Below are 16,301 nucleotides of genomic sequence, written 5' to 3' on the forward strand. Positions count from 1 at the left end.
TAAAAATCGATCCAAACCTCCAAAAATCGATCCAAACCTCCAAAAATCGATCCAAACCACTTGACAAACCTCTAATTGCTATCGCTCTTATTACTAGAACCGGTTAAAAAAAAATTACGGAGGGGTACGGCGGAGCAATATAGATCTCGAATCTGCATCCCCTTCCTCCTCAGTCCTCTCGCATTCTCCTCCTAACAACAAAGGCAGCGTCTTGCAGGAGTAGTTGTAGTTGTATCCACAGTCGTCGCCGCCTCTGCCGACCAACTCCCCTTCTCTGGTGCTGCTATACCCGGTAATTATCTACAATCGACTTTTCTGTTGATTTTATTTGCAATTTTCTGCATTGTTAAATGTATTCTGGGTTGGGTTTTTTGTTATCTTTGTTTTGGTGTGGTGAGATTCGTATTATACTTGTATTATATGTTTCAATTTTTCTGATACGGTGGATTTCAAATTGTTACATATATCCTGTTGTGTTTGTTTTGGTGTTTTTCATGGGAAATTCTACTTGAAATTTGTATGATCCTATTCATTTTTTCTGACAATCACCGTTCTATCCTTCCTTGGCCCGCCCTGACTCAGTGATGGACATCGATGTCGAAAAGTCGGATGTTTCCGATCAACCTAAATTCTCCATCAATGGTAAATTAAATTTCCTTTCTTTTCGCCTTTTGGATCACTATTGTCGAAATGTCAGTAATTTTGATTTCGTTGTTGAATTTTCGTGGTGATGTTAGTTTTGCAGCTCTTGAAATCTGCTCAAATGCAGCATGGACTTCGCCACGGCGACTATACTCGCTATAGGTACTTGCACTTGTCTCTATTCTTTGTCTAGTTAATTTTGATCGATTGTATAGAACATGAACTTTGTCTTTCTGTAATTGCACGATGTAGAGCTACTAGAAGGGTCTCCAGGGGGTGTGGAGGGGAAGGTTAAGGAAAGTTGCACAATTTCATTGTCCTGTTGAATGTTGATAACCCAATGATTGTTAATGCATTTGGCACATTTCTGCATTGAGGGAAGTCTATAATGTTTTGTGCTTTTGGGAATGATATGGTAGTTTAAAAAATGGGTAGAATTCGTTATACTAGGATCATATGAAGTTCTTTTTTTAGATGGTGGTAAGTGGTAACACTGCATTTGGTTAGGCATGTTATGCGAAGATCGTTTATGTGGTGGGTTAACATACATTACACTTCTAGTTCCATGACTAGACTTAAACATCCAATTTTATCTTTTGAAAAAATCAGAGTTAATCATTGCTACCTTGTGTTTGGTAACATTTTTATGCTTGGTATTTCTCTCGACTTTAGTATATAGGCTCGTCTTGTATTGAGTTTAATGGTTTAAGAAGTTCATCTACCTTCGATATGGAATCAAGAGGGTGTCATATTATTAAAGTGCTTACATTGATTTATTGGCATGTTTGAATGGTAGGCGGTATTGTACAGCTCGTCTGAGAAGGCTGTATAAATCACTCAAGTTTACCCATGGCCGTAGTAAATACAGCCGGAAAGTTATTAGCGAGAGCACTGTCACTGATGTAAGGTATGCTTTTAATTGTTCGACTACTTATGTCTTATATGTGGAGTTTATGTGGTTTACCTTTCATCCTTTTCCACCCTCATCCATTTTCCCCCTTCTCTGTACTGTACAAATCTGAACAAATTTTTGGTATTCGAAAATTTATGTTTACAGGTTTCTCCATATTCTTCTCTATACTACTGAAAGAGCATGGAGCCATGCCATGGAGAAAAGACAACTACCAGATGGTCCAAATGGGCGTCAACGCATCTATCTGATTGGAAGATTGAGGAAGGCTGTAAAATGGGCTACTCTTTTTGCTCAGCTTTGCTCAATTAAGGGAGACTCCAGAACCTCTTTGGAAGCTGAGGTTTGGTCTTGTTCATATCACTTTTATTGTATTGAGTTGTCTTTTAAGTTGGAGTATCTCTTAAGTTTAGTTTCGCCTAGTCCTTTTCCTTTAAATGTATAACAAGTGTTATTTTGGTCTTATTGAATTATTAATGGACTTAAATCATCTATTGGTTTTTCAGTAGGGGTGCTTAGTCCATGGTAAATGGGAGCTGTAAACTTACATTCTACTTTTAATGACTAGTAGAAAGAAACAATCTTTATGGGCAAAACTCACCATGTATCTCATGAATTTTCTTTGAGGTTCAAGGGTTTATGAACCATTTCTTTCCTTACCTAGAATTGTTCTTCTGAACTTCTACTAACATTTAGTCAACTTTACATTTCTGTTTTAAACCACTGAGAGAGCTAGAGAGGATGAATAACTCCCACAACGATCGTTGCACAACCCTCTTCAAACCACAAGCGCACAACTTCCCTAGACCAATAATATCCACTTTCTTTTCCCACAGCTACCACCAATAACTTTCCATATTGGCTGATAGGTCAAACCAGTAACGCAAGACAATATCAAATCTTACAGGTGGACAGATTTTTCAGCAAAGAAGAGAGAGAGGTGCAGCAGGGGAAGTGGACAGCGAAGTGATACCAGAGGGAAGTTATGCTAACTAGGCAGCTGCCAAAGGGGAAGGGATCTAGGGTGGGTTGGGAAAGGTGGCAGGGCTTTGTATGGGTGGGATTGGAAGTAGAGTAGGGGAGGGGGTAGGAGGTTACAAGTTAATTATGGTTATTCATGGTGATATTCAGTATGTGTTGGCGTGTAGCTTTGTGTTTGCGGGAGTGATTGGTGGGTTTTCCTTAATATTCTCGTTTGTAGGCGGTTTATAAAACAAACGCTTCATTCAGGGGTGGTTTTAAACAACAAATCCTTTTTGATGCTTTCGATGTATCAAAATTTGTTTTTTCTTAGATCCCAAGACACACATCTTTGATCGTGTTATTGTAAAAATTATAAAAAGTTGGTATTTTAAAACTTTACATTAAACCAAACCTAACAAGATCACGCATGATAATGTTTTCTTCACGTATGATAATGTTTCTGCACGTATTGAAAATCGGTCAAAGTTGATGAACTTTGATCTCCATTAAGCCAATATAGAAACTAATTTGAGGTGGAGGGGATGATACATAATTAAAAATAGTATTGATCAAAGGTGTGCATTGGAGACCTTGAAAAAGTAGGAAGTTAAAAAACGGGACAGAGGGAGTGCAAAATTATCTTGAGATTGTGATTATAGGCAAGTTAAGGGTTGTTTAATTACCCCTTAAGTCCTTAACCACACTATTGGAGCTTTTCATGTTTAGTTGTCAAAGCTACTGTTGGATCCTGTTTTGTTTTGATGAACTCATGTTTTTGTTGACCTGTGTTATCAATCGACTCATGGGGTCGCCATATGCCACTTCCTCCTTTCCATAGATTTTGCAACATGTAGTGTTTAACGCTTACCGATGCATAGCTCTGATCGTCAATATCTATGATTACATATAAGCTAAAATTATAAAAAGTTGATAGCTTGAAAGTAAATATCGAGGCAAATCTAACAAGATCTTATGTGACTGTATTCTCCTCGCGCAAAAATCACAATAGATGATCAAAGGGGAGTGTGTGAATATTGTAAACATCCAAGTGTTGCAATGTTTTAGAACGGAGGAAGTATTTGTTAAGCTGCATTAGACTTCAACTTAGTTTTGGTATGTTTAGCTTTATGTGTTTCAAAAAGATTAGGTTGCATGAGCAACATGGTATTGAAGTTTTTTCTGTATCAATTGGAACTAATCATGTGTTCTTTACCACGACCAGGCGTATGCGTCATATATGAAAGGCAACTTGTTGTTTGAGCAAGATCAGAACTGGGACATGGCCTTACGGAATTTCAAGAGTGCCAGGTGCATCATAGTGTCTCTAGCTTTTAGCAGTCAAATATTATTTTAAGATTGAATCATATCCCTTTGTGCACTTCATATATATAAATGATTTATGTAAATTATGAAGATGCTAGAGTACTTGTATAAATACCATTTGTTGGTATTTTCCTGTAGGCTGCATATTGTTGGAATGATATGCATGTGTATGATTGGGACAAAATATTCATTTTAAGTTTATTTAATCTGAACATTTTTCTTCTGGTAATGTCCACAATGCAGGGCTGTCTATGAAGAGCTTGGGAAGTATGGAGACCTTGAAAATCAGCTTCTGTGTCGTGAACGCGTGGAGGAGCTAGAGCCAAGTATTAAGTACTGCTTGCACAAAATTGGCCATTCTAATCTGAAAGCTTCAGAACTTTTGCCGATTGGTGAAATGGAGGGGCCAGCACTGGACCTTTTCAAATCCAAATTGGAGGTAAGTTTGTCCTTGTAGTATTTTGTACCACTCTGCCAGTTCATGTTCCTGTGAAGGTCCTTGAACTTAGCTCGAAAGGAAAATTTAGAAGAAAAATAAAAATTGCTTCTTTCACCTAGAAGTTTTAAGAAACATGTACCAGAACTCGTTGTAGCTTGGAGGTTTTCGATAGGTGATTTAATCAAAATTATGCTTTAGTTTTCTACAAGTACTTCTGATAGTTTTATCGCTAAAGGTATGCAGCGCTTGTAGGGTGCTTACCCAATAATGTTTAAAATATAATATATCCTGCGTTGAGCTGGGTTTAAACCTATTTGCGTAATACAGTGAGGTCTCTCAAAGAGCTTTAACCGTATTTGTATATGCAGGCTGTCATGGCTGAGGCAAGATCTCAACAGGCTGCTTCAATGACAGAGTTCAATTGGCTGGGGCATAGATTTCCAATTTCCAATCCTAAGACAAGGGTTTCCATTCTAAAAGGTTAGTAGTCTTATATCTTTTTATTATACGGCAACATAGTTCAGCACTCCCTTGAGTTTGGTCTTGAAAGATTTTTTATCATACCGACAATTGTTGGGTTTATATTCTTGGGTTTAAAATAGTTTACTAGTTACTTGAAGAAGAATATCACATTATCCCTCACATGCCTTACTTTCCTGCTCTTCATCCCTTTCCCAGCCTTTGTCTCTCCTCTCCCTTTCTTCACTAACTTCTCTGGCAAGGAGCCAAGCAAAGGAATGAATTCTGAAAGTTGATTTCTGTTGAAATATGTTTGTAATGAAAATAAAATTCAGTTTAAAATGTATTTGAATCAAACACATCCTTTTCAATGTCATTCATAACAAACACTTCTATACTGCGGACAATGCGGTGAGAAATTGCATCAGTTGACCAGAGCTTCCTCATGGGAATTGAGAAATTGTTAAGGTCCATTCTTCCGTTTGAGGACGGAGAGGAATTTAGATGGAATACCTTGAGTTCAATTGATGAATATGCTCTTTTGTAAAGGGATGAAATGTACTGACTATTAGCTGAACCACCTATTTTCGCCTCAAGTAGAAATCTTTTATTCTGGAAGACTACTATTCAGCAGCAACACAACTCTCATTTCCCTTCCTCTGTGGTAGCATCCGATTGATGCCATTCAGCACCCTGACTAGCAGGCTTTCTTTCCACTCTCATCCACAGTAGTAACACAGAGCAAACAGTAGCCCAATGTGGACATACAAATGAAAGTTCAATAATGCGTTTAGGTGCAGTAGCCCGTAAGACATACTGTGGATTGGCTTTTGTCTCCTTTATAGCAACCTGAAATTGATATTGTCTTGCATAAAAGCAGCCCAAAAATGTCGAGGCATCTGGAAATGCAGTGTTTTTATGTTTGCCTTTCCCCAGGTACCTTAGCATAGTCACTGAGAATGACCTGAGTAAAGTTTATTTGTGCTTATTTATCTTTCCTCAAGGGCATGCCATCTGTCTTGATAAATGAATCTTTCTTAGCATAAATTTCTCTCAATATTTGTGATGACTCCTCTGGAAAGATCACTTACATTTGTCTTTTCTGCCATTCCAAAATGAAAATAGGGGCTGTTTGTTTCACAATAGAGAAGTAAAAGGTATTTTAAAAAAGAGGAAATAGGGAAAAGGAATCTGGAACGGGAACTTATTATTGTTGTTTGGTCTGAGTGGAAAGATGAATTCATAAATCCATTTCAGCTGTTCGGTTTCTCAAATAATACTAAGGAAAATTTGTCCTTTCTTCCCCACCGCCAAGTTTTCACCAAGTTTTTACAGAACCTTCACCCAATTATCGTCTTAGTCAACAAACCAATAGCTCAATACTTATTTATTTACTTTTTATTTCCCCCTTCCATCCACTATAGGTATATATTTTCCACTGCATAAACGTCAGTTTAAATTATCTTCCCTCTCTCTTTAATGGAACTATGTGGGTTTTGAGGTGTTAGAGGTGGTGGTGACTGGGAATTTTCTGAGAAGTTGGTGGGGAAGGTTGGAGTGTTTGGTCAGTTTCTAGAGTCCACGCATAACCACCATGTCAGTGGCCTCATGGGGTAGATCCAACCATTTATGAATTATGATCGAATTTGACCTCTCATAAACTAAATGCAGGGTTTCAGTGGTTGATATTGATCAACAATCAGTTGAATCTATACATATGCATTGTTTTCTAAAATACTCATGTTATCCGCCATATCCGGTGACATCTCTAGGATTGTTACCATGTTGAACATATAGTGTCAGTTGGTTTTTGATGAGCGCTTGTGTGGGTTATTTTTTGGCAGTTTAGTATTTGGGGGTAAGAAGATTAGTTCACGTCCATGTGCTTTAATGTACAACAATGTCGGTGGTCCTGTGGTGGATTGGTGGTGAGGGTAGTGACCGGTGGTAGCGAGATTGAGTTGGCTGCCGGAGATGGAAGCTCATAGGTACAAGGAGCTGGGGTGTGGTTGTGGAGGAGCACTATTGATTGAGTTAAATTAGTTGAAGTAAGTAACAAAATATTGGTTTATAAGTGCTTTAGGCTAGAAGCTTTGGTTCACAGGTATAATTTAATATTGAGACTAACTTGGTGACACCGTGACATAGCCTGTATAATTAAAGCATGGACTATTCATTCAACTGTTAAATCACAAAATCACAATTCATGAAAGCCATTGCATTACATTATACCTTGAATCCTACAAGAGCAAGCACAATTTTTGTAAGTTACGCAATCATAAACCAAAGATCATTCATCGTTATCATTACCCCATTGCTTTCAAAGAGGCCCCCGCAACAAGCGTGGTAGGGGGGTCGTAGCCTTCCCTCTGCAATTGCAACGAGGTTGTTTCCAATTGACCAATAAGCGATAACAGGACGACCATCTTCTACTTCATGAAAAGGAAGCGAAGAGGCTTTGAGAGTCATTTTGATTTAGTCTATTATATCCCAAAGCCAAAACAACAAACGAATCTCTTTGGCTCCATACGAAATGGACACAATCATAAAACCAAAAATAATGACACAAATTAACTTATCAAATTACATAGTTAGGGTTTCATCTAAATCGTAGAAAAATAAATTAGTTACTCATAATTAGGGGAAAGATCACTGGAATACACGTTGACATAAAATTAGCCTCATGCACTTGACTTTGACTTCAGTTTCACGCTAATTCATTACTAATCCTCTGTTTGTGCTCTCCAATGTTTTTCTGTTCTCCTCTGCATCGTGCATAGTCATTCACCTAAATATGTGCATTCTCCTTTTATGTAAGGGTTTTAAATACCAATCTGTTTTACCGACTACCTCCGTGTATGTATCTTGTGTGGATATTGGGTCGGCTTGGATGTGAAAATGTGTCAGCTTCTCTTGTTAGTAATATTATTTTCATTCCCTTCAAGAAAAAAAATCTACTAGCCACTATTACTGTTTAAGGAGTCAATAAATTGGTATAAAGTGGTTATAACATGTGATATTTCATGTTTATCACTTCCTCTCTTCATTGATGTCAAAATTTTGTTCTTTTGGAACTCTTGTAACTATATCATTTTTGTTTAAATTTTACTTCGTAGTTCGTACTAAATGAACTTACTTATTATACCCCTGTGACCCTGTCCTTCCATAGTCGGGATGATCTGGGAGATTTTCTCTCAATTTTATCTTAATGGTATGAGTAAGGTATGGCATAAGAATTGAAGCTAGGGGCTGGCTCTTCCAGAGCTTGCTTTCGGAGATAAGAGTATCTTGTACTTCTTTTATTGCTAGTTGTTGCAATTTTCTGAGCCTTCACTGTCATCTTGCCCAATCGATCATTTTATGTTACACTTGACTGTGTATCTAAACTACCTACTAGGCTGCTATGGAGTTTTCTCTTTCTACACGTGACCAGCTCAGGCACAGAGCATGCTTCTAGAGATGGATCATTTTGTCCATCTTTTACTGCTACTAGTTGCTATTTTCTGAGCCTTCGCTGTCATATTACAGAACCAATCATTTGATATTACAATAAACCACCTAATATGAAGTTTTCCTTTTCTATCTGAGAGCAGCTCAGGAATTGGAGAAGGATGTTCAGGGTCCAAATGCAGACTCGCTGTCAGCTGAGAAAAAACTTGCTGTCTTTGACAAAATATTTTCTGCCTATCACGATGCAAGGAGTAGCATTCGGAATGATTTGGTATGCCCTGTTTATGGTAGTCTGGACCATGCTGTTTATCTTTTGTCTTTTGACTTGATTTCAATGGTGTATAGTAAAATTTGAATGGTAAAAATTTTGTCCCATAGGTCACTGCTGGGAGTGCTGAAAATGTGAAAGATGACTTGAATGGACTTGACAAAGCTGTAAGTGCTGTCCTCGGACAGCGTACTATTGAGCGGAATCAACTTTTAGTCAGCATTGCCAAAAGCAAACTCAGCAAAAACCGTGATGATAAAAATGAAAAGGTTACCAAACCTGAGGAACTTGTTCGCTTGTACGATCTTCTACTACAAGTAAGTATTCAGAAATGATACATGTTATGGAAGTTTTTACACTTAATCGGATGATGGCGGTTGGTATTCCATTTGTTCAAGTAAATCACATTTTATGGAAAAAATCATGATCAGCTGTTATCATTTGCAGAATGTAGCGGATCTGTCTGATTTAGTCACTTCTGGGAGGGATAGAAAAGAAGAAGAGGTGGCATTTGCTGAGGAATGCACTCTCAAAAGTTTAGCTTTCCGAGCAGAAAGGTAATTTTCTTACATTCTTTTTTCTTGAATTGTTAAGTTTTTTTATATTTGGTTCCAACCTTTCTGCTCGAATTTCTGGGTGATTTCTGTAACATGATTTTGGCAAATGCATCATTTTAACTTGACGTTTCGTAAATCTAAATGAGAATAGCAGCAGGGGCATCAGTTAGTTTTACTTTTCTCTTTGTGCATGTAAAGGGTCAAGGACCCCCATGTTGTGCATCTGTTCACCAGCTAGTATTATCATGAGCATTCCTTGATTATTGCCACCGTTGTTGTCATGAGAGTATTCCTGATAAGTATCTGGATTTCTGGGGATATATTCAGGACTATTAGTTCCTAACAACTTCAACGCAACTGCAATTTTTACAGGTGCTTTTATCTGGCGAAATCCTACAGTTTGGCAGGAAAGAGAGCTGAAGCTTATGCATTGTATTCTCGTGCTCTTTCTGTGGTGGAGAATGCATTGCAAAAATCACAGAGTATGGAGAACAGCGAACAGGTCAGTATATATATCAGCAGTTCCACTTCATACATGCGAATTGCAGTTATTTGGACCATGTTCAAAGAGGCTTTGGGCCGTATCTGTCTGTTCCTTGAGGGTAGAGGAATTTGGGTGTATTACTCTACGTACTTCCATGGAAGAAAAAGAAGACGTGGGATGGAAGGATTTGATGCCTAGGATATTTTGTATATGCTGACTGCTTAGCAATTTTTCTTTGAATTCTGAATTGTAGCAATATGGATTAGTGAGTAGCACAGCAAGAAGTTGTTTGATCTGTACATTTTACTTTCTTTGTGACAGGAGATGATTGCAGAGTTGAAGACATTACAACAACAGTGCAGATCAAACATATGTATAGAACATGCTACAGGAATCTTGGAAGACCAGAAGATTCCTGAACAGCTTTCTAAAAAGATATCAAATATGTCTCTGACTGGGGCTGATAAGAAGGTTTGTCCTGCATATTCTTTCTGTATGCATGTTGTTTAGTGTATGCTATTTTGCTCATTCTGACTTGATTCTGACAGGATAAATTCCTTGCTGAAAAACTCGACGTGTACGAGCCCGCTATCGGTGATTCCAACACAAAAGTACCTCCTCGCATTGAAGCTTTCCCTCCAGCTTCCCAAGCAGTCCCCAGGAATCCAATAGTTCTTGATCTTGCTTATAACATGATCGAGTTCCCCTCACTTGACAACAGGATGAAGAAGACCAGGAGCTACTGGCCTTGGAGATAACTACATTTTTCAATTCTGGAGTTCTAATTGATGGATTGTTACTGAAAATGCCTTTGTTGGTTCATTCTGATCAAATTTACATGTTTCTGGTAAATGAACAATTTTGTATTTCACAGTTTTGTACTATTTCTTAGGGTTTATACTATTAGTATGGTCTTCGTGGATGCTGATAGAAAGAGATATGTAGGGCTGTCAGATCTTTCCAGACAACTGTAACTAGAACAACTGAATGAAATGTGCCTGTTTCTTTTTCTTCTGTAAGCTTTACAGGTCCGCGTGAACAGTTGTCAATCAATAGCAAGAAGACGGCATTGTTTAACAATTAAGGTCCAAGTAATCAACCTAATAGTGTATGAGTTTATGACCTATTATATACTTCATGTACTCCCGTTATTATTAATTGTTCTTGATACTACGTATTAACATAAGTTGACAAAAAAAATATACAGCCTCCGGTTATTTCTATTTTTCTTATAATGCTCAATTATGGTAGAATTTTGTTTCGATAAAAAGTGAACGAGTGTAAGAAAAAGTTGAAAAAGGTAAGAAAGATATATTAAAGTACCTACTTCCTCTGAATGTTTGCCCTGTTTGACTTTCACCATCTCAAGATGCGACTTAAAACGTAAATAGTTCCAATTCTATTAGCGTAAAAATTGTATAAATTGATATTCTAAGATTAAACATTGAACTGAGTCTAATAAAAGCACACACGACTATATTGTTTCTTATAGGTTAGTGGGAATTCATGGTCAAAAGTTTTGAATTTTGACCCCCAAAAAAATATAATGGGGCAAACTGATAAGCTAAAGTCGTATTACCTAATCAAAGATAACCTAAATTCACTAACCAAATAGCAAGGGAGGCCAGGATCGAATCCACAGGGAAATAACGTTCTTTCCACTACTAAAATAAAGATCTGGACTATTTTTTTTTTGAAGGTAAGATGAAGGACCCTACTGCACTAGTACTTCGCACGGGTATTTCCAGCCATCTTTGCAGGTCAGACTCATTGGAAATGAGGGGGATTATAGGGGAAATTCTCACCTCCAAAGAGCCCCTAGTGGGGTTTGATCCCATAACCTTGAGGTTATAAGGCCAAACCTTTACCACTAGGCCAAGCCTTACTTGGTTAAAAGTTTAGACTATAGGGAAACAAGAATATGGTTTGGTTTGAGTATTAAACTGCGGAGATAATTAAACAAAGAGAAATCAATTAATAAAAGACTTAGGTTATAGGTTCACCGATGAATAATAATCCGGGATGAAAAACAATCAATAACAGTCAATAAAACAATTAATCAGAATAGCATGTTCTCTCGAATCGATACTAATCATAGAATTGGAATTAATAGGCTCTCACAATTTATTAACTCTACCTATTGAATCTAGCCTAAACATCAAGTTGCATCTCATGAATTTTAACTTGAGATTGCTTGACTAAAACAATTAAACCTGCCCAAATCTATTCGCATAGTAATGAAATCAATCAATAGGAAACTAATCAACAATGCCAACAATCAACAATAACCAATCACCCCTTCATATTAGTTCATGGATTCCCAAAACCCTAGATTAAAACTACTCACGCATAATTAAAGTAAACAACGCAATCATATTAAATGAAAACATAATTGATCTAAAATAATAAAACAAGGGATGAATCAATACCAAATTTTATGAACGACGAATTGAATGAAAGCTTCAAACTTTGATTGAAAGATTAAAAGTGTTTAACAAAGGTTTGAGAGAATATAACTAAGTGCAATAGACTAAGAGTGCTGAAAATTAGATGTCTACAAGTTCTTAAAACTTGAGTATTTATAGGCTTGTTAAAATCTAAGAAAAACCGAATCATTAAACTAAAAACGCTGGTTGGGGTTGTCGTTGCCCCATCGGGCAATGGGCAGTCAAACAGTGCAGCAGCGAAAACATCATGGCTGCCCGATCGGGCGCGCGTACAAACTGCACGATCCCCTATCTTCAAAACGCCATATCTCCTTCGTTATTCGTCAAAATTAGGGGAGTGACCACTCTTAGGAAATATCTTGAAGTCTAGAATCCAACCCATTTAGAATCACTTCATTTGGATTTGTAGAACTTGAGTTATGATTAAAATAGTGGACTACAATCATTTTTCTACTTCATTCATTATTCGCCTTGCTTCAAAACTCTTCCAACTCAATGCTCGTGTTCTCTAAAGTACATCATCTCTTGCAGTGGTTCCAATTAGTAGGAAATGCATCCAAATATGCTAATTCCTACAATGATAAACCTGAAACTACAAACACACTACAAAGAGTACATTAGTACTAAAAATGGCTCCGAAGAGCGCCAATAATCAACGAGGGACGAGGGTGAAAACTCTATATAAAATAGGCACATCACAAACCGACAAACATTAGGGATGGAGGGAGTAGTTTTTAGCCCGCACGCGCATTGCACGACTTCTCTTATTTACAAAAAGTGGTCATAATTTTTATGTAAAAGACAGAATAAAGAAATATAATGAAACAATGGTAAAGATTGAATATGAAGTTTGATGAAAATTATTCATATTGAAATGTGTAAGTAATAAATATAAGAGACATAATGATTAAAATGAATGAAAATGTAAGGAGGAGAAGAAAATGTTTGTTTTTTGTAAAAGAAAAAAAAAAGTAAAAATACAAAGGGAAAGACGCAAGTGGCATAATGATATGCAAATTATTTTTATTTAAAATAGATGAGAAATAGTGGGTAAAGTATGAGAGAAATTAATCCACGGTGGAAATGTGTAATTATTGTGAAGAAAAGGGTAAGATGAAATATGTATAAAAATAAAACAAAGTAGAAGTAGGTTAAAAAAATAGTACGACCAAAAAAAATATGGAGTACAAAAGTCGACAAAAAAAAATATTCTTCTTCCGTTCTTATTTACATGACACGATTGATTTTGGCACACATATTAAGGACAAGTAACAGAGAAAATTAAAGGACAAAAGTGCCCCTTAATTAACAACAACAATCAACCATCACTTTCACCAGATCATCATCCTTCATTTCTTTTGAAAGTGAGGGCAATGATGATAATTCACCATATAAAAATTTCCCATAATAGATTATGTCAACTGAAAAGGAATTTCCCTAAAATAAAATTGTGTCATGTAAATAAGAACACTCCCTCTCTCACATCTATTACTATATACTAAAAGAGACACCAGGAATGACACATGTCACTTCCTGGTGAAAATTTTTCCCGCCAAAAACTCATTCTTAAAAAGACATATTTACTTCTTTTTTTATTTTTTTTTATTTTCTCTCATTTTGTATAAATGTTTATATATGGAAACAAAATATAGGATTATGGATTATGCCATTATTAAAATTTTGGTAATATTTTAGTCAAACTGTCATATCAGTAATAGAAAATATTCTTACTCAATATTTTGGTCAAATTAGCATATTAAATATATCAAATATTTTAGTCAGATCATTATATTAAACATATAAAATATATAATACGTAGTAAGTTAAAATATGATAAAATGAGTACATTCGAGATTATTAATTACGCAATAGATTTAAAGGATAAATAATTCAATTAAAATTTTCAAATAATAATTTTCAAATATTCGTGCGTGCACGGGACCTAATCTAGTTCAATACTATGTGGATAAAATTCTTCATTATCTTCTTCTTTTTTTTTTTACGCAAAGACGAAGATGTTATATTATATTAATCGTTAAAGCACAATCTAATCGTTACAAAAGCTACGGGCGAAACACCAAAAACTTGTAGCCCGTAATCACAAAAACTAGTTAAATTACAAACCCTAATTTCTACCCAAAAAACAGTGCCCCCTCTCCTGACTATTTGCCCATTAACTGATTTCATCTAAAGACGAAAGGAGGATCACTAAAACACCCAACTCATTCCTTAACATTCGATGACTCTCCTTGCTGCATATCTGATTCCCTCTTGACATTGATCAACTGGGTTGTGACTTTGGTGGGGATTGTACCAAATATGATCTCTGTTGTTATTGTTGTGGACGGCGCTGCCTCTGGTGGTGGTGGGATCTCCAAATCGATGAGCTGTGTATGACGTTGTGCTCCAGATGAAGATTCACCCATCTCCCTCAAACTGTCTTTTGCTTGTTTAAGTTGTGTCTGATACACCACGTCTGTGAACGGTGGAGGGTTGAGAAACACTTTATGACCCAATGCCATAGATATTGCATATTGTCCCATACAATGTGTAAGCTTGTTGAACAACCTGGGAAGATGAGTAATTGAAAACGAACTGAACCTTGTCATAAGACAAGCCACGTCTTTGATAACTGGAGCTAATTCATGATGATAATAATCTTCCATAGCTGTTAACAACTTAATCAATAGTTCTACATCAGTTTCCACTTCCAATTTCTGCACCCCATAATCCAGTGCCATTTGAAGACCCTCCCTTAGTGCATACAACTCTGCTGCCAGTGGAGTGATGACATTGTATTTACTTGCAAATCCAATATACCAGCTCCCTGTTTCACTTCTAAAAACACCACCACCCCCTGCTTCGTCTTTTTATTTCCAACTGCCATCAATGTTAAGTTTCAGAAAACCAGGAGCTGGAGGCTTCCAAGCTGGAGCCTTCTGCAACCAGTTACCTGCAACCTTAGCCTGCACCATTGAGTTAGTTTCCCTATAGTCCACATAGAAAGCATTATAAACGGAGAATGGCTCTTGATCATTTTCAGCTCAAAAACTGCTCTATTACGAGCCTTCCAAATATGCCACACAGCCACTATAAAAACAACTTTCCAGGCTGTGCTTAAACTAAGATTGTACTGCATCCATTGGTGCCAATTAGAATTAAAAAAAGAATGTAAGCACACTTCCTTAGCTACTGAAATACGTTGGAAAATAAAATTCCAAAGGATGCTAGAATCCCCACAGTCTCAAAACAAGTGCAGATGAGTTTCTGCATCACAGGAGCATCTACAACATTGTCCAGAAATGGATTCTACATATTTTGATAGACTATCAGCAACTGGCAAGATTTGGTGAACACAATTCCATAACAACATTCTGTACTTAAATGGTGAAGGAATTTTCCACAAAGATTTCCAAGAAACTGTATTAGAGCTAATAGGGAAATGTGAAAGGGAATTACAAAGGAGGGAATAAGCAGACTTAATACTAAAATTTCCATTCTTTGAATCTACCCAAGTGTAGAAATCTTTTCCTTGGGACACTCTGGCCAATGGAGTAGCTAGAATATCAGTTTTAATAGGATCAGGGAGAATATGCGCCACTTTTTGAAAATTCCAGACTCCATTTTTTATAATATCACACACATATAAATGTCCCACCGCATCCGGAATATCCCTATTTATTACTTTGTATAATGGTTCAGTTCCGACCCAATGATGATACCAAAACGAAGTGGATTTCCCATCCCCAATTCCAATTTTTATTCCCTTTTTTAAAAGGTCCCGTCCCTTTAAAATGTCCCTCCATATCGGGGAATGCCTTGGGTTGGACATACAATAAAAAAAGGATCCGTTTTTAATGTATTTGTCTTTAAAAATACGAACCCACAGTTTTTCCGACAAAGTTAATAATTTCCATCCCAATTTTGCCATAAAACAAATATTCCATTCCTTTAACTTTTTTATTCCCAACCCCCCCAATCCCATAGGAATTGTGATTTTTTTCCAAGAAATACGGGCTAGATATCTGGTTCTATCCACTTTATTCCATAAAAACTTTCGACAAGATTTTTCTAATCTATCTATCACATTGTTCGGAATAATATTAGTCTGCATCGTATAAAGTGGGTAGGTATTTAAAACTGATTTAATAAGGGTACACCTTCCCGCCATATTTAATAACTTAGCTTGCCAACCCTTTATTCGATCCATCGTCTTGTATAAGAGTCCAAAGTAGTTGTTTATTTTTAATTTGTTTGGTCTTATATCCACTCTTAAATACTTTCCAAAACAAGTTGAAATGCGAAGCCCATAAGGGTGAGCAATAGTGTTTCTGATAGTATGATTCATTTTTAGTGGGA

At 36.7% G+C, this 16,301-nt stretch overlaps 1 protein-coding gene across 1 annotated transcript; it reads left to right on the forward strand.

Moving 5' to 3' along the window:
• Positions 1-118: 118 nt before the first annotated feature.
• On the forward strand, positions 119-10,514 carry LOC110784616 (uncharacterized). Its single transcript, XM_021989068.2, has 14 exons — positions 119-292; positions 583-642; positions 738-804; positions 1,439-1,549; positions 1,700-1,895; positions 3,738-3,823; positions 4,082-4,277; positions 4,646-4,757; positions 8,330-8,457; positions 8,565-8,771; positions 8,902-9,011; positions 9,384-9,513; positions 9,817-9,966; positions 10,044-10,514. Exons 2-14 carry the CDS (start codon positions 585-587, stop codon positions 10,251-10,253), a joined length of 1,761 nt encoding a protein of 586 aa, XP_021844760.1. The 5' UTR covers positions 119-292; positions 583-584; the 3' UTR covers positions 10,254-10,514.
• Positions 10,515-16,301: the final 5,787 nt, after the last annotated feature.

Source organism: Spinacia oleracea, chromosome 5 (assembly GCF_020520425.1).
Source record: "Spinacia oleracea cultivar Varoflay chromosome 5, BTI_SOV_V1, whole genome shotgun sequence".
In the NCBI taxonomy this organism is placed as follows: Eukaryota; Viridiplantae; Streptophyta; class Magnoliopsida; order Caryophyllales; family Amaranthaceae; genus Spinacia; species Spinacia oleracea.

Bases quoted from the DNA above. Each gene is read 5' to 3' on its own strand.
- LOC110784616 (XM_021989068.2), top strand. From the start codon at position 585: ATGGACATCGATGTCGAAAAGTCGGATGTTTCCGATCAACCTAAATTC. The intron at 805-1,438 runs GTACTTGCACTT...TTTGAATGGTAG, and splicing joins GGCGACTATACTCGCTATAG to GCGGTATTGTACAGCTCGTC. The intron at 1,550-1,699 runs GTATGCTTTTAA...TTATGTTTACAG, and splicing joins AGCACTGTCACTGATGTAAG to GTTTCTCCATATTCTTCTCT.